At 48.9% G+C, this 26322-nt stretch overlaps 1 protein-coding gene across 4 annotated transcripts in view; it reads left to right on the top strand.

Annotated features, from left to right (window-relative positions):
- Window positions 1-26322, top strand: part of LOC119969245 (transcobalamin-1-like) — a 69855-nt gene that overhangs the window by 26352 nt on the left and 17181 nt on the right. For 2 of the 4 annotated variants that reach the window (XM_038802605.1, XM_038802595.1), the window contains exons 3-5: window positions 2510-2704; window positions 4386-4535; window positions 8857-9012. In XM_038802605.1, the coding sequence (XP_038658533.1) occupies window positions 2510-2704; window positions 4386-4535; window positions 8857-9012 (501 nt within the window). The remainder of the gene's footprint in view (window positions 1-2509; window positions 2705-4385; window positions 4536-8856; window positions 9013-26322) is intronic. The other 2 variants (XM_038802623.1, XM_038802615.1) reach the window with 1 other exon arrangement.

Genomic DNA, 26322 nt, shown 5'->3' with positions numbered 1-26322 from the left:
GTAAACCTGGTCCAGAGGCTCAGCATCTGACTGGGACCCAGCTGGGTCCTGAGATCCAGCAGATCTCTGACCGCTGTCTCACCTGGGTGTTCCTGCTTCTACCTGATGTGCTCCAGAAACCTGACCACTACTGTTGCCCACCGCTGTGTGTGTCTCTGCGCTGGTGGAGGGTAGGAATGAAAGCTGTGCCGTGAATATGGTGGTCTTCTCAGAGCTCCTCTCCGAGGTGTTCTCATGGGAGGCATGGAGGGGGACCAACCAGGATGGACCGGCACCGTCGGCTGGAGATCCTACGGGAGAATAGGCATGTGGTCAGTGGGAGGGAGAGGCCAGTCTGTATGGCATTAACAACTCATGTGTGACAGGTCATCTATGTTTGGGTTGTTGGATCCTAACCCCTGCACCTTACGCCAATTTCTGCCTCAGTGACCAATCTGTCCTGGGCCACCCCTGCGATCTCCAGGGCCCATTCCTCGTAGGGGGTGCGGACTCTGATGCCCAGCATCCTGCCGCCCATCTGGGCCCTCTCCTGTCTGTTGTGGACCAACTTCTCCTGCGGGGACATAGGGGGCATCGTGAGCTGCATGCTTCATTCATTGTGGGGATGCGGGCAGGCACTGCTGGACTTGGGTAGGCTGGGCATAGGCATGGTGCTGGGCAGGGGCGGTGCCAGGCGCATGTTCGCGGGGGAGTGGTGTGCGATGCCAGACAGCCAGTGCCAACCCATCCATGCGGCCTGGTGGAGGTCGTTGACCTTCTTTTGGCACTGGGTGCCAGTCCACCTGGTGATGCTTCCCGAGCTGACGGCCACTGCCACTTCCACCCAGGCAGCACTGGCTGCCCTGTGGCTGACCCTTTGAGCCCCTCGGGAGAACAGGGCATCCGGTCTGGTCTTGACCGCATCCACCAATCTGGGGGGCTGGTTTCAGAGGCATGGCTGCGAGCTGAGTGGGGTTGGTTGTGCGGGATCGGTTTAAGTATTGCTACCCCTTGCTAGCAGGGAGCTGACGGGCACGGTCCCGGCGAATCAGCCGGCAGGACCATCATTTGTGACCTGAAGCCCGTGGAGCCTTGTTAAGTGGCAAATTAACGTTTTATAGAGGTGACGGCCTCACCGGGTCGAGCGCTGGAATACCCGCGGCAGTTCCCGCTTGCTACCACACTTAGAAACGTTTCCATTAAATGGAGCTTTTAATGATATTAAGTCTTGTTGATGTCAGTCGATTTTCAATCCCAGCACCTGTCACTTGATCGTAGTAAGCATTGAGAAGGCGAAGAAGGAACAGGCTTATCAGTGTCACAAATTTGTGTTCAGAAAGTGGGTTTCTTTCTTAAAGTTAAAGCAAGGAAGAGAACCTTTCGGTCGTGTGACTACAGGAATTCCAAAACAGCCAGTTAAGAAATTATGAAGTGTAGGTAGGTTTGAGTTACAAGATAGGAAACCCAGCAGACAATGTTTCCTGAGCAAGGATGCACAAACGGTGATGTGATTGTAATCAGGTCATCAGTTTTGGTGATGTTGGTTGAAAGAATAAGAATTGAGCAGGTCACTGGGGAGCCACTGGTGGTGGGGGGGGGGGGGGGGGGGGGGGGGCAGCTGCTCTGCTTTGAATAATGTTATGGAACCTTTTGCGTCCAGATGAGAGGTTAGATCTCAGTTCAACATGCCACCCAGGAGATGGCACCTTTGACAGTGCAGCAGATCCTCACTGGAGTTTGTGCTCAAATCTCTGGAATTCACACCTTCAAAAGATTTTGGGTGTTTGGACAATTGAAGTTTTCAGGACTGGAAGCGTGAGATTTTTGTTAGGGTAAGGGTATCAGAGAATAAGGAGCTAAGGCAGCTAAATGGAGTTGAAATTAAGAGCAGCCTTGATTTGACTGAAGGGTGGAGCCAGGCCAGAGAACTGAATGATCAATTTGTTCCTTCATTTCTGGATTATCCAGGGTGGCTATTGAATGTCAGCACAGTGCTCAACATAAGATGGCACGGCAGCACGGTGGTTAGCACTGCTGCCTCACAGCACCAGGGACCCGGGTTCAATTCCGGCCTTCGGTAACTTCTGTGTGGAGTTTGTTCTTCTCCCCATATGTTTCCCCCGGGTGCTCCGGTTTCCTCCCACAGTGCAAAGATGTGCAGGTTAGGTAGATTGGCCATGCCAAATTTCCCCTTAGTGTCCAGGGATGTGCAGATTAGGTTTGGGGTTATGGGGCTAGGGTGGGTTGGTTATGGGTAGTGTGCTCATTCGAAGGGTCCGTGCAGATTTGATGGGCCGAATGACCTCATTGTGCACTGTAGGGATTCTATGATTGTATAAACGGCTTCCACAGGCAGTAGGAAACATTTCTCTGGAGAACATCCTTCGAATGATATGCTGGGAAGCTGACCAGGCTAATCTATTAGGTCAGCTTGAATCTGTTGACCAATGAGCCATTAGCACAACTTCTTGTGGTGACTCTTCACAGCTAAAAAAAGTTAGCATTAAATTCATATTCTTGCGTTTGACAGACGTTTCTGAGAACAGAAGGCCTCTGGTCAATTCACTCCTCAGAACATTGCTGCGAAGCCTGAATGTTGGTGACTCCACTGATCCTGATCCCACTGCCTTACTCGCTCTGCGTCTGGCCAACCTACACAACCTGACAGGGGAGAAGCAGTTCCAACAGCGCCTGATTGAAGCTGCTATCAGAAAAGTGAAGGAAGGTAAATATTTGTCATTTAAAGAAATCACTGGAAATTAAATTGTATATTGACAGGGACTGGTCCATATTCAGTCCTGTCAGAGTGTGGAACTGGTGTGGAACTGGGCAGCACGGTAGCATTGTGGATAGCACAATTGCTTCACAGCTCCAGAGTCCCAGGTTCGATTCAGGCTTGGGTCACTGTCTGTGCGGAGTCTGCACATCCTCCCCGTGTGTGCGTGGGTTTCCTCCGGGTGCTCCGGTTTCCTCCCACAGTCCAAAGATGTGCGGGTTTGGTGGATTGGCCATGATAAATTGCCCTAATTGTTCTTAGTGTTGGGTGGGGTTACTGGGTTATGGGGATAGGGTAGAGGTGTGGGCCTTGGGTAGGGTGCTCTTTACAAGAGCCGGTGCAGACTCGATGGGCCAAATGGCCTCCTTCTGCACTGTAAATTCTATGATCTATGAATATTGGGTGGGATGTATCACAGATGACCGATAATTACCGCCTGCTTCATGTCCATACCCCAGTCAAACTCCAACCCCGAAAGTTCTCATTGGATTTGCTATCACTTACATGGTTATGACTGGCGTATTGTTATTGCTTATTGATTTGTTGATTGATGGTAAATGGATGGATGAATGGAAGAATAACAAAACAGAGACTATGGGGGGTGATTTTCAGCACGCAATCACCATCAGAGATCGGCCACATGGGTGGAAAATCCGGAGAGACTCTGGTGACGCGCTTCTCTCCGGAGAGATCACGTTTCCCCAATTTCCCTGCCCTTTGCTGGCGACGTCACAAGGTTCACACCCACGAGGGACGGGTAACTAATTGAAATAAATTTTAATGAATATGAATATTATTAACCCTCCCCCCCCCAAGCAACATTATCCCCCATACTAAATATTCATACCCCGTCGGTGAGGCTTATAACAAGTTTGGCCAAACGGGAAGCAGTCAAGGGAATCCCTCCAGGGATGCAGAGGTCATTTTAACCCTCCGGGGTGGGGGTGGGGTGTGGGGGGGGGGGGGGGGGGGGGGGGCGGTAGTATGACATGCTCGGGTAGTGGCACAATCCTGGCACAGGTTGGCACCGACAGGTTGGCATGATTCATTTATGTGTGGTGGGTGCAGCCACGGGCACTGAGTGAGGGGGGAATGCTGGCAATACTTCGGCAGTGGTGGTGGTGGCGTGGAATGCTTGCGATGATTGTCAGTGCATGGGGTGGGAGAGCTTTCTATCACTCCGTGATTGGGGCCGGGGCCCATTTGGTTTCAGCGCTGATTGGGGAACACTTTTAAGATGGGGACTCAATATCTGTGGAGCTGGTTGCCGGCTCTCTCAGGCCCCACCCTGCCAGAGTGATGGCGTAAATCATGCCCACCCAAATATTTTCTTTAGAGAAGTTAAAGATCCGGAGAGAAAACTGGTCTGTGTAACTGGAGAATTAAACACCAGTTTTCAGTCTGAGCTTGAAACTTTGCCAAATCCTGGTAAGATTGCACCCTGTCAAAGTTTACTAATGACTCACATAAGGAAAATATAAACTGAATTTGGATTTGGATTTATTGTCACATGTACTGAGTTACAGTGAAAAGAATTGTAATAAGGTATTGCAAGTAGTAACAAAGATTACAAGATGTGTTATAGATGTGGATGATATTACTGACTCTGCTCCTCCTTCTTTCCCTGAAGGTGACGATTTTTCGAGTGGCCCTACAGCACTCTACACATTAGCTTTCAGGTCTGCCTGCCTTGACCCGGCCAAAATATCAGATGGACACAGCCAAATCGATTTGGTGGAACATCTCAATTCCAAGTTAAAGCAGGAGATCCAAAGCCTAGGCAAGTAGTAGAGGGTTAAGTTGCCACTTTGACTGATGGAAGAAGTCACATTTTGCTCCAGCCACAGTGGGATTTAAGTATGTTTTAGAAATTTCTACAATGAAATTATTTGTAATCAAATAATCCCCTTCTCCACAAAGAAAGCTTTCCAGGGTTAGGGTGCAGTTTGGGGTCTGGCCAGCTGACCCAGGAAAAAATCTGCAGGCAGCCAATAGGGTCTGCCGGCTGCAGAGGGGGGCTGTTTAACAGGCCCACCTCAATGCTGTGGGATTTTGTCCCGGTTCAAATATAAACACCAATTACCCTCCATTTCTCACCCCTCACACCTTCCAAACGCTCCACATGCCCCATGAATGCTACCTCATTGGGAGAAGCAAGTGATAACACCAACACCAGATCCATTCGCGCATTGCCCTCTGTAATTGTTTCTCCGGCACCCAAATGTATGTGTACCTCCCCAGTTTCCCCTCCCCCACAAACAGATGCCTACTTATGTGTAATATTGCCAATTGTAAAGAGTTGCTGTTGTTGAGCTGGTGCATAATACCCTACCAGTTGTTCTATTTTATTTTTATTTTTTTGTTTGTTTGTGTGTGCACTTCTCTTCTATATATATATATTTTATTCTGTGTACATAACGGTAAATATACTTGGTTCAAAAACCCAATAAAAAACATTTATTAAAAAAAATGAATGCTACCTCATGCCATCTACCCACCCACTTTGCGTCCCCATGCCTCCTATGTTAAAGCTCTGCCCTTCATCCCACCCCCGTGTCTGTCCATGCTCCACATGCTAAGTTATGGTACTTGCATGCCCACTGACCCACTATACACGGTCCAGAGTCAGTGAACCCGTTAGTAACAGTAGGATGTATAAAAGTAGCTTTATTTTTTAAATAAATTTAGAGTAGCCAAGTATTTTTTTCTCAATTAAGGGGCAATTTAGCATGGCCAATCCACCTAACCAGCACATCTTTTGGGTTGTGGGGGTGAAACCCACGCAGATACAAGGGGAATGTGCAAACTCCACACGGACAGTGACCCAGAGCCAGGATTCAAACCCGGGTCCTCATAGAATCCCCACAATGCAGAAGGAGGCCATTCGGCCCATCGAGTCTACCCCAACCCTCTGAACAAGCCTTCTCCCCATAACCCCTGATCCCCTTATTAATCAAGAATCTATCTACCTCTGTCTTAAAGACACCCCATGATTTGACCTCAACAGCCTTCTGTGGCAAAGAGTTCCACAGATTCACTACCCTCTGGCTGAAGAAATTCCTCCTCATCTCTGTTTTAAAGGATCGTCCCTTTAGTCTAACGCTGTGCCCTTGGATTCTAGTTTCTTCTACCAGTGGAAACATCTTCTCCACGTTCATTCTATCCAGGCCTCGCAGTGTTCTGTAAGTTTCAATAAGATCCCTCCACATCCTTCTAAACTCCAACGAGTACAGATCCAGAGTCCTCAACCGCTCCTCATACGACAAGTTCTTCATTCCAGTGATCATTCTTGTGAAACTCCTCTGGACTCTTTCCAAGGCCAGCACATCCTTTCTTAGATACGGGGCCCAAAGCTGTTCACAATGCTCCAAATGGGGTCTGACCAGAGCCTTATACAGCCTCCGAAGTACATCCCTGCTCTTGTATTCTAGTCCTCCCAACATGAATGCTAACATTGCATTTGCCTTCCTGACTGTGAACTGAAGCTGCACATTAACCTGAAGAGAACCCTGAACCAAGACTCCTTATTCCCTTTGTACTTTGATTTTCGAAGCCGTTCCCCATTTAGAAAATAGTCTATGCCTCTATTCTTCCTACCAAAGTGCCTAAACTCGCACTTTTTCACATTGTATTCCATCTGCCGCTTCTTTTCCCACTCTCCTAACCTGTCCAAGTCCTCCTGCAGCCTCCCTGCTTCTTCAATACTACCTGTCCCTCTATGTATCTTTGTATCATCTGCAAACTTAGCAATGCCCTCAGTTCCTTCTTCCAGATCGTTAATGTATATTGTGAATATCTGTGGTCCCAACACTGACCACTGCGTTACCTTGCCTAACTTCTTCGTTACCTCCTAAAATAATTATTTTTTTATATATTTAGAGTACCCAATTCTTTTTGTTCCAATTAAGGGGCAATTTAGCGTGGCCAATCCACCTAGCTTGCACATCTTTGGGTTGTGGGGGCGAAACCCACACAGACACGGAGAGAATGTCCAAACTCCACACGGACAATGACCCAGGGCCCGGGATCGAACCTGGGTCCTTAGTGTCATGAGGCAACAGTGCTAACCACTGCACCACTGTGTCACCTCCTCATCAAAAAATTCTAACAGTTTTGTCAAGAATGACCTCCCCTTGACGAAGCCATGCTGACTCAGTCCTATTTTACCAGTAGTCCGCAATCTCATCTTTGATATTGGACTCTAAAATCTCACTAAGGACCAAAGTCAGGCTAACCGGCCTATAATTTCCCATCTTCTATCTGCCTCCCGTCTTAAACAGGTTGTTACATTCGTCATTTTCCAATCATTTGGAACCTCTCTGACTCCAGTGATTCCTGAAAGGTCACCACCAATGCCTCCACAAAAAGGGCAGCATGGTAGCACAGTGGTTAGCACTGTGGCTTCACAGTGCCAGGACTCGGGTTCGATTCCTGGCTAGGGTCACGGTCTGTGCAGAGTTTCCACATTCTTCCCGTGTTTGTGTGGGTTTCCTCTGGGTGCTCCGGTTTTTTCCTACAAGTCCCGAAAGATGTGCTTGTTAGGTGAACTGGCCATTCTGAGTTCTTCCTCAGTGTACCCGAACTGGCGCTGAAGTGTGGCAACTAGGGGATTTTCACAGTAACTTCATTGTAATGTAAGCCTATTTGTGACACTAATAAAGATCATTATTATCTCCTCAGTTATGTCCTTCAGAACCTTGGGGTGTTGTCCATCTGGTCTGAGTGATTTATCCACCTTCAGACCTTTCAGTTTCCCCAACACCTTCCCCTTAGTGATGGTCACTACACTCACCTCTGTCCCCTGAGTCCCTTGAAGCTCTGGTATGCCACTGGTGTCTTCCACCATGAAGACTGATGCAAAGTTCCTATTCAGTTCCTCTGCCATTTCTTTGTGCCCCGTTACTACTTCTCCAACCTCATTTTCCAGTGGTCCCCATTCTTGTCTCATTATATATGCTTGGTTGAAATCTCAGACAATTATTACTCTATTAAGTTGGTATTAAAAAGTGTCGCAGGGCTGTAGGAGATTACAGAAATAGTGAGACGCAAGGTTAAGGAGGGATTTGTACACAAGGATGAGAGTTTCAAAATCAAGACATTGCTTAACCAGGCACTCAGTGTAAGTCATTGTGCAAATGGTGATTTAGGGTTGGTGCAAGTAAGGACATGGCAAAGTATTTTCGATGTCTTCAAGTTTAAATTGGATTTTCCTTTGAACAAGAAGGTAGAGAATCTGTTTTATTCTACCTTTGTTTGTTTTCTCACGCACTACCTCTCTAGCATCTGTCTATTTCCATTTCAATTATCTGTATCTATCTAAGTCCTTACACAGATTTCCATAGAATCCCTAAAGTGCAGAAAGAGACCATTCAGCCTATCAAGTCTGCACCGACCCTGTGAAAGATCTCACCCAGGCCTAATTCCCCTGTCCTATCCCATAATCCTACATACCTTTGGACTCTACGGGCCAATTTTAGCATGGCCAATCCACCGAACCTGCACATCTTTGGGCTTTGGGAGGGAACCGGAGCACCCGGAGGAAACCCACACAGACACGCAGAGAAAGTATAAACTCCACACAGTCACCCGAGGCTGGAATTGAGCTGTGAGGCAGCAATGCTAACCACTGTGCCACCGTGCAGCCCATCTCGCGGCTTATCTCTTTGCTTTTCTGATTTTGTTTTGTGACTTTATTTGTTTAGTTTGGTTTTAACATTTTAACATTTCAAAGTGCCCACTGCTGCCTCACGGCGCCGAGGTCCCAGGTTCGATCCAGGCTCTGGGTCACTGTCCGTGTGGAGTTTGCACATTCTCCCCGTGTTTGCGTGGGTTTCACCCCCACAATCCAAAGATGTGCAGGGTAGATGGATTGGCCATGCTAAATTGCCCCTTAATTGGAAAAAGTGAATTGGGTACACTAAATTTATATTAAAAAAAACTTTTCAAAGTGCCTTTCACAAACTGCAGCAATTACAATATTTATAGTATTTACTTTTCTCCCTTCAAATGTACTTTTAACGTTGTTGAAAACTCAACCTGCTCAATGATCACCTTGGCTTGGCTGCTGTGCTGCAACTAAACATCTTGTTTCCATGTTACAGAGTTGAATCGACAGCCTCTGACAGACTACTACCAACTTGCTTTAGCAATTCTAGCACTCTGCATAGAAAAACAACCTGTCTCTACTTACGTTGTGGAGGAGCTCATTGTTAGGATTATGGATTATGGAGCTCCATTTATAACGTTTTTTTCCATTGGTAAGTGCAATTCACTGTGAATGTCACATTATAGTGTCTGATTGGTACTTTAAAATGTAACCATGGTCTTTTCTCAGATGTTGATGGACTTTCTTAATCCCAGTGACCAGCAATCTCTCCTGACTTTTACTTGATGCTTTTGTCACACGTGGTAACTTCCACTTTTTAGATTTAGTTAGCTTTGCTGGAAATACTGTTCCTGGGATACAAAGGGGAAGGAGTGATGCCTCCACAGAACGTTGGTTTGTTCAATTCCTGACCTTGTCCCTTGTCCACAAATAATTTTTTTCCAGCAATCACCCTGTTGTTGACTTTTATCTTTATTATTATTAATAACCGCAATGTGCGAGTGCGTTCCGTGTATTGGACAAATGAGCACACAACAAGTATTTAGTATAATCACAGTTTATTATTGAACATAGGATGGGCAGCACAGTGGCGCAGTGGGTTAGGCCTGCTGCCTCATGGCACCGAGGTGCCAGGTTCGACCCCGGCTCTGGGTCACTGTCCGTGTGGAGTTTGCACATTCTCCACGTGTTTGCGTGGGTTTCACCCCCACACACCAAAGATGTGCAGGGCAGGTGGATTGGCCATGCTAAATTGCCCCTTAATTGGAAAAGATGGATTGGGTACTCTAAATTAAAAAAAATAATTATTGAACATAAGATTAGTTCGATACTTAATAAATCACACGCTACTACACATTAGACTATATCTAGCAGTTTAACCGACCTTTACTTAACTTCCAAGTGATCGGCTCTTGTGCAGGTTAGATGAGGCCTTTAACTGGTTCCCCATGTGTGGTGGCTGGAGGTTGTCTGGTTCATCTCGACTGAGTGTCGTCTTTCAGATGGAGAACGCGGGTCCTTGGAACTTGGCTGATCGATGTGCTGTAGTTGGATGACAGAGGCTGGTCCCCCAAAAGAGACAGAATATTCGTTGCGCAGTTCCTCCGATCTTTCGTGCACTTTTGGACGGTCCCAGGTAGGGATCCAATGGATCGATAGGATTTCCGTTACCCTAATCGATTATGGCCAATTAGGGGCGGGTACCTTGATGGCTGGGCGGATCCTAGTTGTTATTGTCCAATGCACATAGGCACTCCCAAATAAGGCAAATAGGCTCCCCCGAGTCTGCTACTAATGGTACGTTTCAATCTGAAGCCCATTGTCCTGGGGAGACCTGTGAGTGGCCTCTAGCAGGTGCGAGTTTCTGTATAAGTCTGAGTTGTTGTTTGCAATAGACACAAGTAGTGTCCTGTCTGTGTCCCAACCTGACCACAATTCTCATCATTCCTTGCGGACGGCCATTTTAGATGGCCACAGCCCTAACAAATAAGCTGTATTCCCAATATTAATATGAAGGAAATCAAGGGAACTAAATATCGGGCAAGGTATGTAATGGGCAAATGAAGTGATATTGCAGTATTGGAACCAAAGCAAGTCCAATTTTCAGTCGACTTCCAACTTCCGGGCCTCGATATCATTACTTCTGCCTGCCTAACTCAGGATTTTCCATGATCGCATCATTCACTTTTGTATAGACATTGGGAAAAGGGTGGGTAATGTCTATACTGGGCAATGGTATAAAATGGGTGATGATGAAATATCCACCCATTGTACACCAGATCTGACTTTCCTTTATGTTGACTTCAGTTGAGACGACAATTGGGTGAGATGTATGATAAGCAGTATAATATGCATAATACATAATGTACAATACCTTATAGAACATAGAACATAGAACACTACAGCGCAGTACGGGCCCTTCGGCCCTCGATGTTGCGCCAACCTGTGAAACCATCTGAAGCCTATCTGACCTACACTATTCCATTTTCATCCATATGTCTATCCATTATGTAACATCAGCTTTTCTTACCCCCGAGCTCCATGTTAAAATGCCGTCCATGATTTTCTCTCCAGTTATACTTGGCGCTTTGATTATGTTACCTCTCGCCACTTGCACATTATTCACTAATTCACGAGTATAAACAATTTTTTCACCAACAACTTGCATTTGTATAGTGCCTTTGACATAGTGGAATATCCCAGTGTGCTTCAGAAGAGATGCTCCAACCAAAATTTGATATCAGCCACCGCAGGAGATATTAAGCCATGTGAAGAAGTGCTTGGTCAAAGAAGTGAAGTTTGAGAAAGAAAAATTTGCAATCTTATTACATCAGCACGGTAGCATTGTGGATAGCACAAATGCTTCACAGCTCCAGGGTCCTAGGTTCGAATCCCGGCTTGGGTCACTGTCTGTGTGGAGTCTGCACGTTCTCCCCGTGTGTGCGTGGGTTTCCTCCGGGTGCTCCAGTTTCCTCCCACAGTCCAAAGATGTGCAGGTTAGGTGGATTGGCCATGATAAATTGCCCTTAGTGTCCAAAATTGCCCTTAGTGTTGGGTGGGTTACTGGGTTATGGGGATAGGGTGGAGGTATGGGCTTGGGTAGGGTGCTCTTTCCAAGAGCCGGTGCAGACTCGATGGGCGGAATGGCCTCCTTCTGCACTGTAAATTCTATGAAAAAAAAATTATTTCACTACTTCATGATGTCCCAAAGTGTTCTGCAGCCAATTAAGTACTTTTTAAGAAATGTACTCACTCAGCCAATTTGCAGACAAGGCCGTACAGTGTGATAATGACTGATGGAGAAATATTTGTCAGGATATGTGGGAAAATGCCTTGCTTTTTTGAATAATGGCACAGGATCCTTTGTGTCCACTTAAGAGGGCAGCGAGGTCTTGATTTAATATCCCATCCAAAAAATGGAGTGACATAAAGGAGGAAAGAACGGTGGCGAGGCTGAATGAAAGGAATTTCAGAACTTAGTCCTGAGGCAGCTAAAGGCAAGACAGCTAAAGGCAAGACAGAGAGACAAGACAAGATAGAGCGATGAAAATAAGATTCTCAAGAAGGCAAACCGTGAGGCGATGATATCTTGGAGGGTTTTAAGGATGGAGGGGGTTGCAGAGATAGGTCAGGGAGAGGAACAGAGGGGTTTGAGAATGAGAATGACAATTTTAAATTGGAGAAATTCTTCTGTAAGTTACAATTACTAAAGAAGGTGGGCTGGATTCTCCGCCCTGCCTCGCCACATTTCTGTTTCACCCCGCCGGCGGGATGCTCCGTCATGCCGGCTGATCAATGGGGTTTCCCATTGTGGGGCACCCCACACCTTCGGGCAACCACCGGGATGCCGACAAAACGGAGCTTCCCGCCGGCGGAGAATCCAGCCCCACATCTTTTGTCTGCTTATTTTTCTATAAAGCTTTAGCTTCTTCCACGTTTCAGTTCTTGTAGAATTTAGGTATATATTTCTGCATTCATTCCTTTCCTATTGAGAATCCCATAATTGGTTTCTCTCCTTATTTGAAGTCTTTTGAAGTTCAGGTTGTTTGTAATAACTCCCGTATTGTAAATCAAATCTACAAGACTATTTCTTTCTTTCTTTCTTTTTGTTTATAAATTTAGAGTACCCAATTATTTTTTTCCAATTAAGGGCTAATTTAGCGTGGCCAATCCACCTATCCTGCATATCTTTGGGATGTGGGGGTGAAACCCACGCAGACACGGGGAGAATGTGTGAACGCCACACGGACAGTGACCCAGGGCTGGGATCCGAAAATCTACAAGACTTAACCATCAAATAAGAATGAACACTTTTTTTTAATAAACATTTAATTGAGGTATTTATGATTTTATAACCATATAACAGTAACAGAAGAAACGGTGTACATACAATTATAAACATAGTGCAAAAGCCGTCTTCCTCTCTCACAGGTCCCACCTTTTCTAACCCCCTACTCTGCACTAAACTAACACGACAGCCCCCCCCCCCCCCCCCCCCCCCCTTCTGATGGTTAATTTTCCCGAAAGAAGTCGACGAACGGCTGCCACCTCCGGGCGAACCCTAACATTGACCCTCTCAGGGTGAACTTGATTTTCTCCAGACAGAGAAAGCTAGCCATGTCAGTTAGCCAGGTCTCCGACTTCGGGGGCTTTGAGCCCTCCAAGCTAATAATATCCGTCTCCGGGCCAGGGAAGCAAAGGCCAGGTTGAATGTCTCTTTCTCCTCCTGGATTCCTGGATCTTCTGACACCCCAAAAATCACCACCTCTGGACTCAGTGCCACACTTGTTTTCAATACTTTGGACAGGACGTCCACAAACCCTGCCAAAATCCCCTAAGCTTCGGGCATGCCCAGAACATATGGACATGGTTCGCTGGTCCTCCCACACACCTTGCGCACCTGTCTTCCACCCCAAAGAACCTGCTCATCTGGGCCACTGTCATGTGAGCCCGGTGAACGACCTTAAATTGTATCAGGCTGAGCCTGGCACATGATGTGGAAGCGGTGACTCTACTCAACGTATCCGCCCAGAGACCATCCTCTATCTCTCCTCCCAACTCCTCTTCCCATTTGTGTTTCAACTCCTCGGTCTGTGTTTCCTCTGACCCCATCAGCTCCTTATATATGTCCGAACACCTCCCTTCTCCCACCCACACTCTGGAAACTACCCTACCCTATATCCCCCTTAGCGGTAGGAGCGGGAAGGTTGAGTCCTGCCTGCATAGGAAGTCCCGAGCCTGCAGGTAACTACATTTGTCATAATATACACCACTATATCATGGTGCAGACACACATACTGATGGACACACACTAAGGCCAATCAACATGCAGAACACCACATCCAATCACCAGCAAGAGCACACTCACTATAAAGACAGAGGGCACAAGTTTTCCCGCTCATTCTGGAGGCAGCTCTTCACTAGAGCAGAGCTCACGACTCTCAGCACACAACCTCACCATGTGCTGAGCAACTAGGCTGGTTAGGATAGGTACAGGTCTTTAGTTAAACCTAACATCGTGTAAACCCACAGTAAGTGTATGTTTAACAGTCTGTAGTTAATAAAATAGTGTTGTACTTTTTACATGTTGGCAGCCTGTCTGTGTCTCAAGAATACACAACACCCAACACATCAATATTCATTCCCTCCCGTCAGTTCAAATTGCACCTCCAGTTCCCTCAAGCTGGGAAAGCTCCCCTCTATAAACATATCGCCTATCCTCTCGATTCCTGCTCTCTGCCACCTCTGGAACCCTCCATCTAACCTCCCTGGGGCAAACTGGTGATTAATGCAAATTGGGGACCAGACCGATGCTCCCTCTGCTCCCACATGCTTCCTCCATTGCCCCCAGACTCTCAGGGCCGTGACCACCACGGGGCTGGTGGAGTAGCGTGCTGGCAGGAACGGCAGAGACGGCGTTGCCAACACCCCCAAACTAGTGCCCTTACAGGATGCCAGCTCTACTCACTCCCACCCCCATCCACTTCCTGATCATGGCTATATTCGCCGCCCAGTAATAATTACTAACATTCGGCAGTGCCAACCCATCCTCCCCCTGGCTGCGCTTAAACGTCCCCTTTTTTACTCATGGGGTCTTACCCGCCCATACAAAGCCTGAGATCACCTTGTTGACCCATTTAAAAAAGCACCGAGGAATAAAGATGGGGAGACACTGAAACACAAACAGGAATCTCGGGAGGACCGTCGTTTTCACTGTCTGTACGGTCCCAGCCAGTGACAGCAGGAGCACATCCCACCTCCGGAAATTCTCCTTCATTTGGTCTACTAGTCGGGCCAGATTTAGTTTGTGCAGCCGTTCCCATTCCCGAGCCACCTGGATGCCTAGGCACCGAAAGCTACCCCCTACCACCCTTAACGGCAGTTCCCCAATCTTGCCTGGACCGTGAACATCTCGATTTTCCTCACGTCCAATTTGTAGCCCGAAAATCCCCCAGGATCCCCATGATTTCTTCCATCACTTCCAATGGGTCCAAACATATAAGAGCAGATCGTCTGCTATAGCGAGTCTCTGTATTCCACCGTCCGGACCAGTCCCTTCCAGCCCTTTGAGGCTCTCAACGCAATTGCCAGCAGTTCTATGGACAGTGTGAACAACAGCGGGGAGAGGGAGCATCCCTGCCTCTTCCCCCGGTGCAGCCTAAAATAGCCCAATGTCAGCCTGTTCATCCAAACACTTGCCACGGGTGCCTGATAAAGCAGCCTGACTCAGTCGATGAAGCCCCGCCCAAATCCAAACCACCCTAGTACCTTCCCCAGATAATCCCATTCCACCCGGTCAAATGCCTTCTCTGCGTCCATTGGGACCACTACCTCTACGTCCCTACCCTCTGGGGGCATCATGATAACATTCAACAGCCTTCTTACGTTGGCTGCCAACTGCCTACCCTAAACAAATTCCGTCTGGTCCGCCCCAATCACATCGGGGACGTAGTCCGAATCCTTGAGGACAAGAGCTTAGCCAACAATTTGGCGTGTAGATTTAGTTGAGAGATTGGTCTGTAGGACCCACATAACTCCGGGTCCTTATCCCGCTTCGGGTCCTTATCCCACTTCAGGATCAATGAGATAGTGGCCTGTGACATTGTCGGGGGAAGCACCCCTCTCTCCCTAGCCTCATTAAATGTCCTCATCAGCAGCGACCCCAGCATCCCAGAGAATGTTTAGTAAAACTCCACGGGGTACCCGTCCAGTCCCGGGGCCTTACCCGACTGCAAGGCCTTCAGCCTCTCTTCTATCTCTTCCAACCCGATTGGGGCCCCCAGCCCTTCTACCAGGTCTTCATCAACCTTCGGAAACTTCAACCCCCCTAAGTATTGCCTCATCCCTTTCAGCCCAGCTGGGGGTTCCGACTCATACAGCCTGCTGTAGAATTTCTCGAACGCCTTATTTCTTCTTAATAAACATTTTATTGAGGCATTTTTGATATAGTAACAACAAAATAAACAATATACATGAAACCATAAACATAGTGCAAAACCCATGTACCTATCGTACAGGTCCCACCCTTATTAACCCCCTACTCTAATCTAAACTACTCCCCCCCCCACCCCCCACCCCCTCCGTCTGCTGACGATTAATTTTCCGTGAAGAAGTCGACGAATGGTTGCCACCTCCGGGTGAACTCTAACAGTGACCCTTCTCAAGGCGAACTTGATTTTCTCCAAACAGAGAAAGCTAACCATGTCCGATAGCCAAGTCTCCGACTTGGGGGCTTTGAATCCCTCCAAGATAATAATATCCGTCTCCGGGCTACCAGGGAAGCAAAGGCCAGAACGTCTGCCTCTTTCTCCTCCTGGATTCCCGGCTCTTCCGACACCCCAAAAATCGCCATCTCTGTACACAGTGCCACCCTTGTTTTTAACACCATGGACATGACGTCCGCAAACCCCTGCCAAAATCCCCTAAACATTGGACATGTTCGCCCGTCCTCCCGCACATTTTGCGCACCTGTCCTCCAGCCCAAAGAATCTGCTCATCCGGGCCACTGTCATGTGGGCCCGGTGAACAACCTTAAATTGTATCATGTTGCGGACGCGTTGACTCTACTCAACGCGTCTGCCCATGGACCATCCTTTATCTCACCTCCCAAGTCCTCCTCCCACTTGCGCTTCAACTCCTCGGTCTACGTCTCCTCTGACCCCATAAGTTCCTTGTAAATGTCCGAGTTGCTCCCCGCTCCTACCCACCCTCTGGAAACTACCCTATCCTGAATCCCCCTGAGCGGTAGGAGCAGGAAGGTTGACACCTTCCTGGGAGGCGCTGAAGTGAGCTGATCTCGATATGGGCCCACAGGGAGAAGGCAGACAGAGCAGAGACGGACTGACTGATAAAGGAGATATTGCAGGCCGACAGGAGGAATGCGGAGAGCCCAGAGGCAGGGCTTTTAAGGGAACGGTGGAGGCTACAGGTGGAGTTTGGCTTGTTAACTACAGGGAAGGTGTTAGAGCAGCTGAGGAAGGCGAGGGGGGGCGATCTATGAATATGGCAAGAAGGCCAGTAGAAGAACCACGTAGGAAATCCCGCACCTGCAGATACCGGAATTTGTTTCCCCTCGTCAACCCAACTTTTCCTCCAATGCCCTCATACTCGGAAAGCTCCCCTCAGATCCCTCATCCTCTCAATCCCTGCTCTCCGCCATATCCGGAACCCCCGGTGATTATCACTGATTGGGGCCCAGACTGATGCTCCCACATGCCGCCTCCATTGGCCCCAAACTCTCAGGGCCGCCACCACCACGGGGCTGGTGGAGTACCGTGCTGGCAGGAACGGCAGAGGCACAGTTACCAACGCCCTTACACGAACTGGTGCCCTTACACGAAGCTGCCTCCACGCACACACCTGCCGACCTCTCCCCCACCACCCACTTCCTGATCATGAACGCCTTATTGACCCCAGCTGAATCTCTGGTCAGGTTCCCATCTCTGTTCCTTACTTTTCCAATCTCCCTGGCTTTCTAAGCTGCTGTGTAAGCATTCTACTGGCCTTCTTCCCATATTCATAGATCACACCCCCCCCCTTGCCTTCCTCATCTGCTCTAACACCTGTTGGTGGAGCTGATGGGGGAGGGTGAGAACCCCTCCTGGTATGAGCTAGACCGAGTTCGTCGGTCATTAAGGCCGAACCCAAATTGAACGAGCAGCCAAGAGCAGTAATTATCTGCTTCCATAAATACTGCATGAAGGAGAAGGTATTAAGCTGGGCAAAGCAGAAGTGCTGTAGTTCAGGTCTACCAGGACTTGACGGTGGAGTTGGCAAAAAGACGAGTGGCGAGCGAAGGCGGCATTGTCCAAGAAGGGGGTGCGATTTGGTATGGTGTAACCGGCGAAGCTGAGGGCAACGTATAACGCCAAAGACTTTTATTTTGAGACAGCGGAGGCGGTTGAGGCGTTCGTGAGGGCAGAAAGCTTGGCACAGACGTGAGGAGTGGAACTGGAAGAGAGACTGTGGACTGTGTTTGGGCAGCTGGAAAGACTATAAATGCTGCAACTTTCTTTTTACTGATGTGTATTGTAATTTACTTCTCAATTGGGACAATGTGGGATTCGCAAAGAAGGTGTTTGGGGCCATTCCCGACTTGGACACACGTGAGCTGATTGTGGGCGGGTACTGGAACTTGGTGCAGGAGCCAAGGTTGGACAGATCACGGTCCCATCAGGGGGGGGGGGGGGGGGAAAGGCGCTGGCTGAGCTAATGGTGGAAATGGGACGGGTGGACCCTTGGAGGTTTCTGCACCCAAAGGAACGGGAGTAATCGTTTTTCTCAGCAGTCCATAAGGTATACTCGCTGATCGACGTTTTTTGTGGTGGGAAAGGCTTTTCTGGCTGGGATTAAGGGGTCAGAATACTCGGCAATTGCAGTGTCAGATCACGCTCCACATTGGGTGGATATGGCACGGGAGAAGGGGGTAGCGCAGAGGCCGGGGTGGAAACTGGATGTGGGGCTTTTGGGGAACCAAGTGTTCTGTGAGAAAATTGAAAAGGTAATTAGTTTATCATAGATTATCATAGAATGTACAGTGCAGAAGGAGGCCATTCGGCCCATTGAGTCTGCACTGGCTCTTGGAAAGAGCACCCTACCCAAGGTCAACACCTCCACCCTATCCCCATAACCCAGTAACCCCACCCAACACTAAGGACAATTTTGGACTATGGGCAATTTATCATGGCCAATCCACCTAACCTGCATATCTTTGGACTGTGGGAGGAAACCGGAGCACCCGGAGGAAACCCACGCAAACACGGGGAGGATGCACAGACTCCGCACAGACAGTGACCCAACCCGGAATCGAACCTGAGACCCTGGAGCTGTGAAGCAATTGTGCTATCCACAATGCTACCGTGCATAAGTAATATGTAGGTTTCAACTGTACGGGTGAGGTGTCGAAGGCAGTTGTCTGGGAGGCTCTAAAGGCGGTGTTGAGAGGTGAGGTAATTTTGTTTAAGGCCAGGGAGAACAAAGAGGAGAGGTTGGAGCAGCAGAGAGTAATAGATGAGATGTTGGAGGTAGATAGGAGTTATGCAGAAGATGGGGACCCAGCGAAGCTGGAAAAGAGGAAGGAACTACAGGCGAGTTTCGACCGACTGTCTACCAGGAAGGCGGTTTGCCAACTGAGACGAGCAAGGGGTGTAGTTTATGAACATGGAGATAAGGCGGAGATAAGGAAGGTATGTTAGCAGGTCAGCTCTCAGAGGGAAGCAGCGGCAAGGGAAATTCTTCAGGGGAGGGATAGGGCAGGGAAGTTGGTGGTGACTCAGGATCTGATTAACAAGGTTTTTGAGGCGTTTTATGAGCGGTTGTACAGGTCAGAGCGACCTGTGAGATGCTGGAATTTCTAGATGGGTTGGAGTACCCGAGGCTAGGGGAGGGGGACAGGGCTACATTAGAAGGAGCAATACTGGAGCAGGAGATAAAAGATGCGATTGGGAGGATGCAGTCGGGGCAGGTGGCAGGGCCGGATGGGTTTCCGGTGGAATATTATAAAAAATTCAAGGATAAGTTGGCACCCCTGATGGTGGGGATGTTTGAAGAGGCGATAGGGAAGGGAGTGCTGCCACAAACCTTGGGGCAGGCATCGATTTCACTGTTGCTTAAAAAAGATAAGGATCCGACAGAGTGTGGGTCGTACAGGCCTATATCACTTCTGAATGTGGACGCAAAAGTATTGCCGAAGGTACTGGAGAGCAGGCTGGAGGAGTGCCTCCCGAAGGTGATAGGTGAGGATCAGACAGGGTTCATGAGAGGGAGGCAGCTCTTTTTGAACATTAGGAGGGTTTTGAACGTCATTATGGCAACGGCAGAGGGGAAGGAAACAGAGGTGGTTGTGGCATTGGACGCTGAGAAGGCGTTTGACCGGATAGAATGGGGATACTTGATGGCAGTTCTGGAACGGTTTGGGATTGGACCAAGATTTGTGAACTGGGTAAAGCTATTATATCAGGAGCCGAAGGCGAGTGTCCGAACAAACAACATCAGCTCGAGATACTTTTCTCTCCACCATGGGACAAACAGGGATGTCCTATGTTCCCCCTGCCGTTTGCACTTGCGATTGAGCCGTTGGCCATCGCATTAAGAAGTTCGGGAGCATGGAAAGGAATAGTGTGGGGGGGGGGGGGGGGGTAGAGCATAGGGTGTCCTTATATGCCGACGACTTGCTGTTATACGTTTCAGAACCGAGTGTGTCGATAGGGGGAATATTGCAGCTACTTTGAGTATTTGGGTCTTTCTCGGGGTACAAGCTGAACCTGGACAAGAGTGAGTATTTTGTGTTTTGACCAGGGGTGGGGGTGGGGGCAGGGTTGGGGGGCTACCATTCCATAGGGCAGGGACTCACTTTAGGTATCTGGGGGTGCAGGTTGCCCGTGAGTGGGGGAGGCTTCGCAGGTACAACATTTCTAGTTTGGTGGGGAGAGTGAAAGCCGATCTGGCAAGGTGGGATGGTCTTCCTCTGTCACTGGCGGGTCGGGTACAGGCAGTTAAAATGAATGTGTTGCCGCGATTTCTGTTTATTTTTCAATGCCTACCGATTTTCCTGCCAAAGGCTTTTTTGAGGGCAATTGAGGGAAGGATTACCTCATTCATATGGCGAGGGAAGGTGGCCAGAGTGAGGAAGGTGCTTCTACAGAGGGGAAGGCAGGCAGGGGGTTTGGGTCTCCCGAACCTGATGTACTATTACTGGGCGGCGAATGTGGAGAAGGTGCGGAGCTGGGTCAGAGGGGTTGATTCCCAGTCGGTCAGAATGGAGGAGAGTTTGTGCAGGAGGTCGGGACTGAAAGCGCTAGCAACAGCGCCACTCCCGATAGCTCCGGGGAAATACTCAGTGAGTCCGGTAATAATAGCTTCATTGGGAATTTGAAGGCAGTTTCGGCAACACTTCGGGTTGGGGGCAGGGTCAAGGGAAATGCCGATTCGGGGAACCACAGATTTGAGCCAGGGATGTGGGATGGAAATTTTCGGAAATGGGGGAAGGGGATTAAGAAGCTGAAAGATATGTTTCTTAGGGGCCGGTTTGCAGGATTGAGGGAGCTGCAAGCAAAGTATGGGCTGGAGCAGGGGGAAATGTTTAGATACATGCAGATTCGGGATTTTGCCAGGAAGGAGATACAGAGCTTACCGGAGGAACCGGCCTCCACATTGCTGGAGGAGGTGCTAACGACAAGGGAATTGGAGAAGGGGGTAGTGTCAGCGGTGTACGGAGCTATTTTGGAAGAGGATAAGGGTCCACTGGAAGGGATCAAAGCAAAGTGGGAGGAAGAGTTGGGAGAGGTTATAGAGGAGGGGGTCTGATGTGAGGTGCTCCGGAGAGTAAATGCCTCCACCTCATGTGCGAGGTTGGGGCTGATACAGCTGAAGGTGGTATACAGAGCACACCTCACAAGGGTGAGGATGAGCTGATTCTTTGAAGGAGTAGAAGATGTGTGTGAGCGTTGCGGGGGTGGGGCGCTAATCACGTTCATATGTTTTGGTCCTGTCCAAAGCTAGAGGATTACTGGAAGGAGGTTTTAGGGTCATTTCCAAGGTGGTGCACGTGAAACTGGACCCGGGTCTCCGGGAGACCATATTCGGGTGTCGGACCAGCCAGGGTTGGAAACGGGTGCGGAGGCAGATATCGTAGCCTTCGCCTCGTTGATCGCCCGAAGGCGGACCCTGTTGGGATGGAGAGCAGCCTCTCCACCCTGTGCCCTGGCGTGTCGGGGGGACCTGTTGTAATACTTGACTGTTGAGAAGGTTAAGTTTGAACTGAGGGGAAGAATGGAGGGGTTCTACAAGTCATGGGCATTATTCATTATGCACTTTCAAGAACTGGATAACATCGAACATTAGTTGGGGGGGATGGGTGGGAGGGTTGGGGGGAGGGGGCTGTGTGTGTTAATTGTGACTATGGGTGATCCCTGATTCCTTTTTGTCATTTGTTTATGTAAACAGGCGGGCTAATGTTTGGGGTTTGGTGGGAGGATGGGATCGTTGTTATTGTGGGGCAGCAGGGTAGCATGGTGGTTAGCATAAATGCTTCACAGCTCCAGGGTCCCAGGTTCGATTCCCGGCTGGGTCACTGTCTGTGTGGAGTCTGCACGTCCTCCCCCTGTGTGCGTGGGTTTCCTCCGGGTGCTCCGGTTTCCTCCCACAGTCCAAAGATGTGCGGGTTAGGTGGATTGGCCATGCTAAATTGCCCATAGTGTCCTAATAAAAGTAAGGTTAAGGGGGGGGTTGTTGGGTTACGGGTATAGGGTGGATACGTGGGTTTGAGTAGGGTGATCATGGCTCGGCACAACATTGAGGGCCGAAGGGCCTGTTCTGTGCTGTACTGTTCTATGTTCTATGTTATGGGGATTGACATATTTGTTGCTGATTATTGTTTATTGTTGGTGGGTGTAAATTCCGGAGAAAATGTGAAAAAGGAGAATAAAAATATATTTTTAAAAAAGACGTTGCAATCCACCTTGGCTGCATATTGTGTTGGAAATAGCCAATTGGTCTATAATTTGTCCATTGGTTTTAGCTTATTACGCTAATTGTCTTAACCTTAAGTCAATGGTTTCTCTTAAGGTACCATTTATCTTGAGTTAGCCTATTAATTGAACAATAATTGGTTAATATAACTTTGTCAATTTACAATTGGTTCATGGGGCCTGCCAGCATCTCCTCATGTTTTGACTCAAAGGTTTATTGAAAGAAATGAACAGCTTAAATAAGGCCTCATTCATTCATTCATATAAACCTCGAGAACTCCAGCTTATCTTCCCAGACTGCCTCGGAAGACATAATTTTACAGTTCTCATTATTTATCACTCGTACTTAAAATCAAGTGTTAATAATATGTAACGTTAAAACATTATGATCTGGATTCTCTGCACCCCGATGCCAAAATCGTGGCTGGTGCCATGACGGAGAATCCAGTTTGAAGCGGAAATTGGGACCGGCGCCGGTTTGCCGATTCTCCGGGCACCGAAAAACGCCGTCACCGGGGAGTACACCGCACCACCGGGAACCATTGCCAAAGGCCCGTTCTGACATTCTCCGCCCCTGACTGGCCGAAGTCCCAACGGCGTGGAACTAACCTGATCCAGCCGGTTGGGATACTTGCGTGGCCGGCTGCGGACTCAGTCCACGGCCGCCCTGGTCGGTAGCGGGTGGATCGGAGGCCGGGGCAGCCTTACAGATGGCCAGGGAATGATTGTGCGGGATTTGAGGGTCGGGCGCGCGTCCGATTGGGGGGGGGGGTCTCCTTTGTGTCTACCTCCGTGGTCCGAGTCTGCCATGGAGCATGGCGTGGCCGGCGGAGGCCACCGCGGTATGCATGCGTAGCCTCTAAACCGGAAGTGCAGGGGCCTATGTGTGCAGCAAAAGCTGCGAGATTTAGTCCGGGTCCCTTCTTGCCCCCTGCTGGGCTGGGAATTAGTGTCCCAGGATTTTCAGGAGTAAAACTCCACCGTTTTGACGCCGGCGTGGGGACATAGTCCCAATAACAGAGAATGCAGCCCTATAAACTTTTTACAGGTTATATCACCAGTCCAATGGAAAAGTTGAGGGAGGGCAGAACACTGGTTACAGAAGGTGGCACATGGCTACAGCAGAACAAGGGCATCAAAAATGGCCATCTTGCATGGCCCCCAAACAAAGGGAAACCCCAAAGTGCTGGGGTGTATCCACAAGATAAATATGGTTGACTGGGGGGATGGGGGGGGGGGGGGGGGGGAGATGAACCCCCATCAGGATAGTCACCTGGAACATCAGGGGACATAACGGCCCAGTGAAATGATCCAGGGGCTTTGCCCATTTGAAAAGTCTGAACGGCCACATGGCTTTCCCTCACATGCACCTGAGGGAGAAGGATGGTCGAGGGATATTTTTCTGACTGGAAGCCTGTGTCAAGTGGGTCCCACAGGAATAAGTGTTGGGGCTGTTTGTGGTTTATATAAATAATTTAGAGATTAATGTCGGAGGGTTGATCAGTAAGTCTACGGATGATACGAAAATTGATGTCGTGGTAAATAGTGATAGCCTTCGACTACCGGAGGATATAGACGGGCTGGTCAGATGGACCCATCAGTGGCAAATGGAATTCAATCTGGATAAATGTGAGGTGATGCACTTGGGCAGGACAAACAAGAGAAGGGAATACTGGATAAAACGGTAGGACCCAGGGAAGTACCAAGGATCAGAGGGACATTGGTGTGCATGTACACCGCTCACTCAAGGTAACAGAGCAGGTGGATACAGTGGTTAAGAAGGCATATAGTATGGGGCAGCACGGTGGCATAGTGGTTAGCACTGCTATCTCACGGCGCCGAGGTTCCAGGTGTCATCCAGGCTCTGGGTCACTGTCCATGTGACGTTTGCACATTCTCTCCGTGTCTGTGTGGGTTTCACTCCACAACCCAAAGATGTGCAGGTTAGGTGAATTGGCCACGCTAAATTGCCCCTTGTTAGGAAAAAATGAATTGGGTACTCGAAATTTAAAAACAAAAGAAGGCTTGCCTTTATTAGCTGAGACATATAATTTAAGAGTGGGAGGTTATGCTGGAACGGAATAGGCCACAGCTAGAGTATTGTGTGCAGTTCTGGAATCCAAACTATAGGAGGGATGTGATAGCACTGGAAAGGGTGCAGAGGAGATTTACCAGGGTGTTGCCTGGGCTGGAGAGTGTTAGTTATGAAGAAAGATTGGATAGACTTGGATTGTTTTCCTTGCAGCAGGGGAGACTGAAGGGAGAACAGGATTGAGATGTATAAAATTGTGGGGACATGAATAGAGTAGACAGGAACAAACATTTCCCTTGGTGGTAGGGTCAATGACCAGGGGCATAGATTTAAGGTAAGGGGCATGAGGCTTAGAAGGGGTGTGAGGAAAATCTTTTTCACCCAGAGGGTGTAGGAGTCTGGGACTCTCTGCCTGAAATGGTGGTGGAGGCAGAGACCCTCATAACATTTAAGATTGTCACTTGAGATGCCAAGGCATGCAAGCCTACGGGTCAAGGTCTGGAAAATGGGATTAGAATAGTTAGCTGGTTGTTTCTGACCGGCGCAGATTCAATGGACCGAAAGTCCTTTTCTGTGCTGTATGATTCTATGACTCTATGACTATACTGCTCCACATCACCTGGATGTGAGTTTGGAGATGGGCCAGGCTCAATGTCCCCATGGAAGCTGGACAGGGCCATCTCATTCACAAGGCATTCCGCAAATGGATATCATAAGCCATCGATGGTTATGTAAGCTGTAACCAGAATGGGGAGGTCTCACCCTCCCCATTCTGGGGGGCACTGAAGGCGGTGTGAAGAGGGGAGACTATTGCATACAGGGTGCTCAGGGATAGGAAGGAGAGGGCAGCCAGGCAGCAGCGGGTTGACTGTATACTGGAAATGAACTGGCTACAAAACATTGGTGCCAGCACTGGCCCCGCTCCTCCAGGAGATGTTCGCTGATTTGCTATCTAGGGAGACCCTACCACCAACACTGGCTCAGGCCTCAATATCACTTATCCCCCAAAAAGACACCACCAGCTCTGAATATCTTCGGCTGCAGAGAGCATGAGGCAGTTATGCCCTGTATCCCCGCTACTGTTCGTCCTGGCAATTGAGCCACTGGCGATCACTCTTAGAGCAGCAAAGAGGTGGAGAGGTAACCAAAGGAGGGACAAGGAGCATAGAGTTTCGCTCGATGCAGATGACCTGCTCCTCTACATCTTGAACCCACTGGTCAGCATGGAAAGAATAATGAAACTCCTGAAGGAGTTTGGAGCCTTCTTAGGTTACAAATGTAACCTGCGCAAGAGCGAGATTATCCCTGTGCACCAGCAGGGGGAAGGAGCAAAGCTGGAGCGACTGCCTTTCAAACTGGCCCAGACCAAATTCTGATATCTGGGGATCCAAATCGCCATGGCAGGACACTGATCCACAAATGGAAACTGACGATTCTGGTGGGGGAAGTAAAAAAGGACCTGCAGAAGTGGGACACGTTTTCACTCCCACCTGCAGGGAGAGTGCAGACGATCAAGATAATTGTGGTGCCCAGGTTCCTCTTCCTGTTCAGATCCCGCCCGATATTCACCCCAAAGGCCTTTTTCACTGCAATTGATAAGCAAATCGTGGCATTTGTTTTGGCCGGGGATGGGGTGGGGGAACGGGACAGAGAAAGAACCTGAGGATCAGGAAGAAGGTCCTACAAAGAAGGAGAAACATGGGAGGCCTGACCCTCCCAAATGTCCAGTTCTACCACCGGGTAGCCAACGCGGAAAGGATATGGGGTTGCATCAAGGAACAGGGAGCAGAATGGGTCAGAATGGAGGAGATTCCTACACAGGGACATCCATCCGAGTGCTAGTCGCAACCACACTCTCACCCCCCTTAACCAAATACTGAAAAAGCCCAATGGTAGTTGCCATACTTTGAATGTGGAACCAAATGCAACATCATTTGCGGCGAAGGAGACCCAAGGAGTTTGA

This window comes from Scyliorhinus canicula, chromosome 1, assembly GCF_902713615.1.
Source record: "Scyliorhinus canicula chromosome 1, sScyCan1.1, whole genome shotgun sequence".
NCBI classification, from domain to species: domain Eukaryota; kingdom Metazoa; phylum Chordata; class Chondrichthyes; order Carcharhiniformes; family Scyliorhinidae; genus Scyliorhinus; species Scyliorhinus canicula.
Note: the sequence above shows the minus strand (reverse complement) of the source record. Positions and strands in the feature narration are given on the sequence as shown.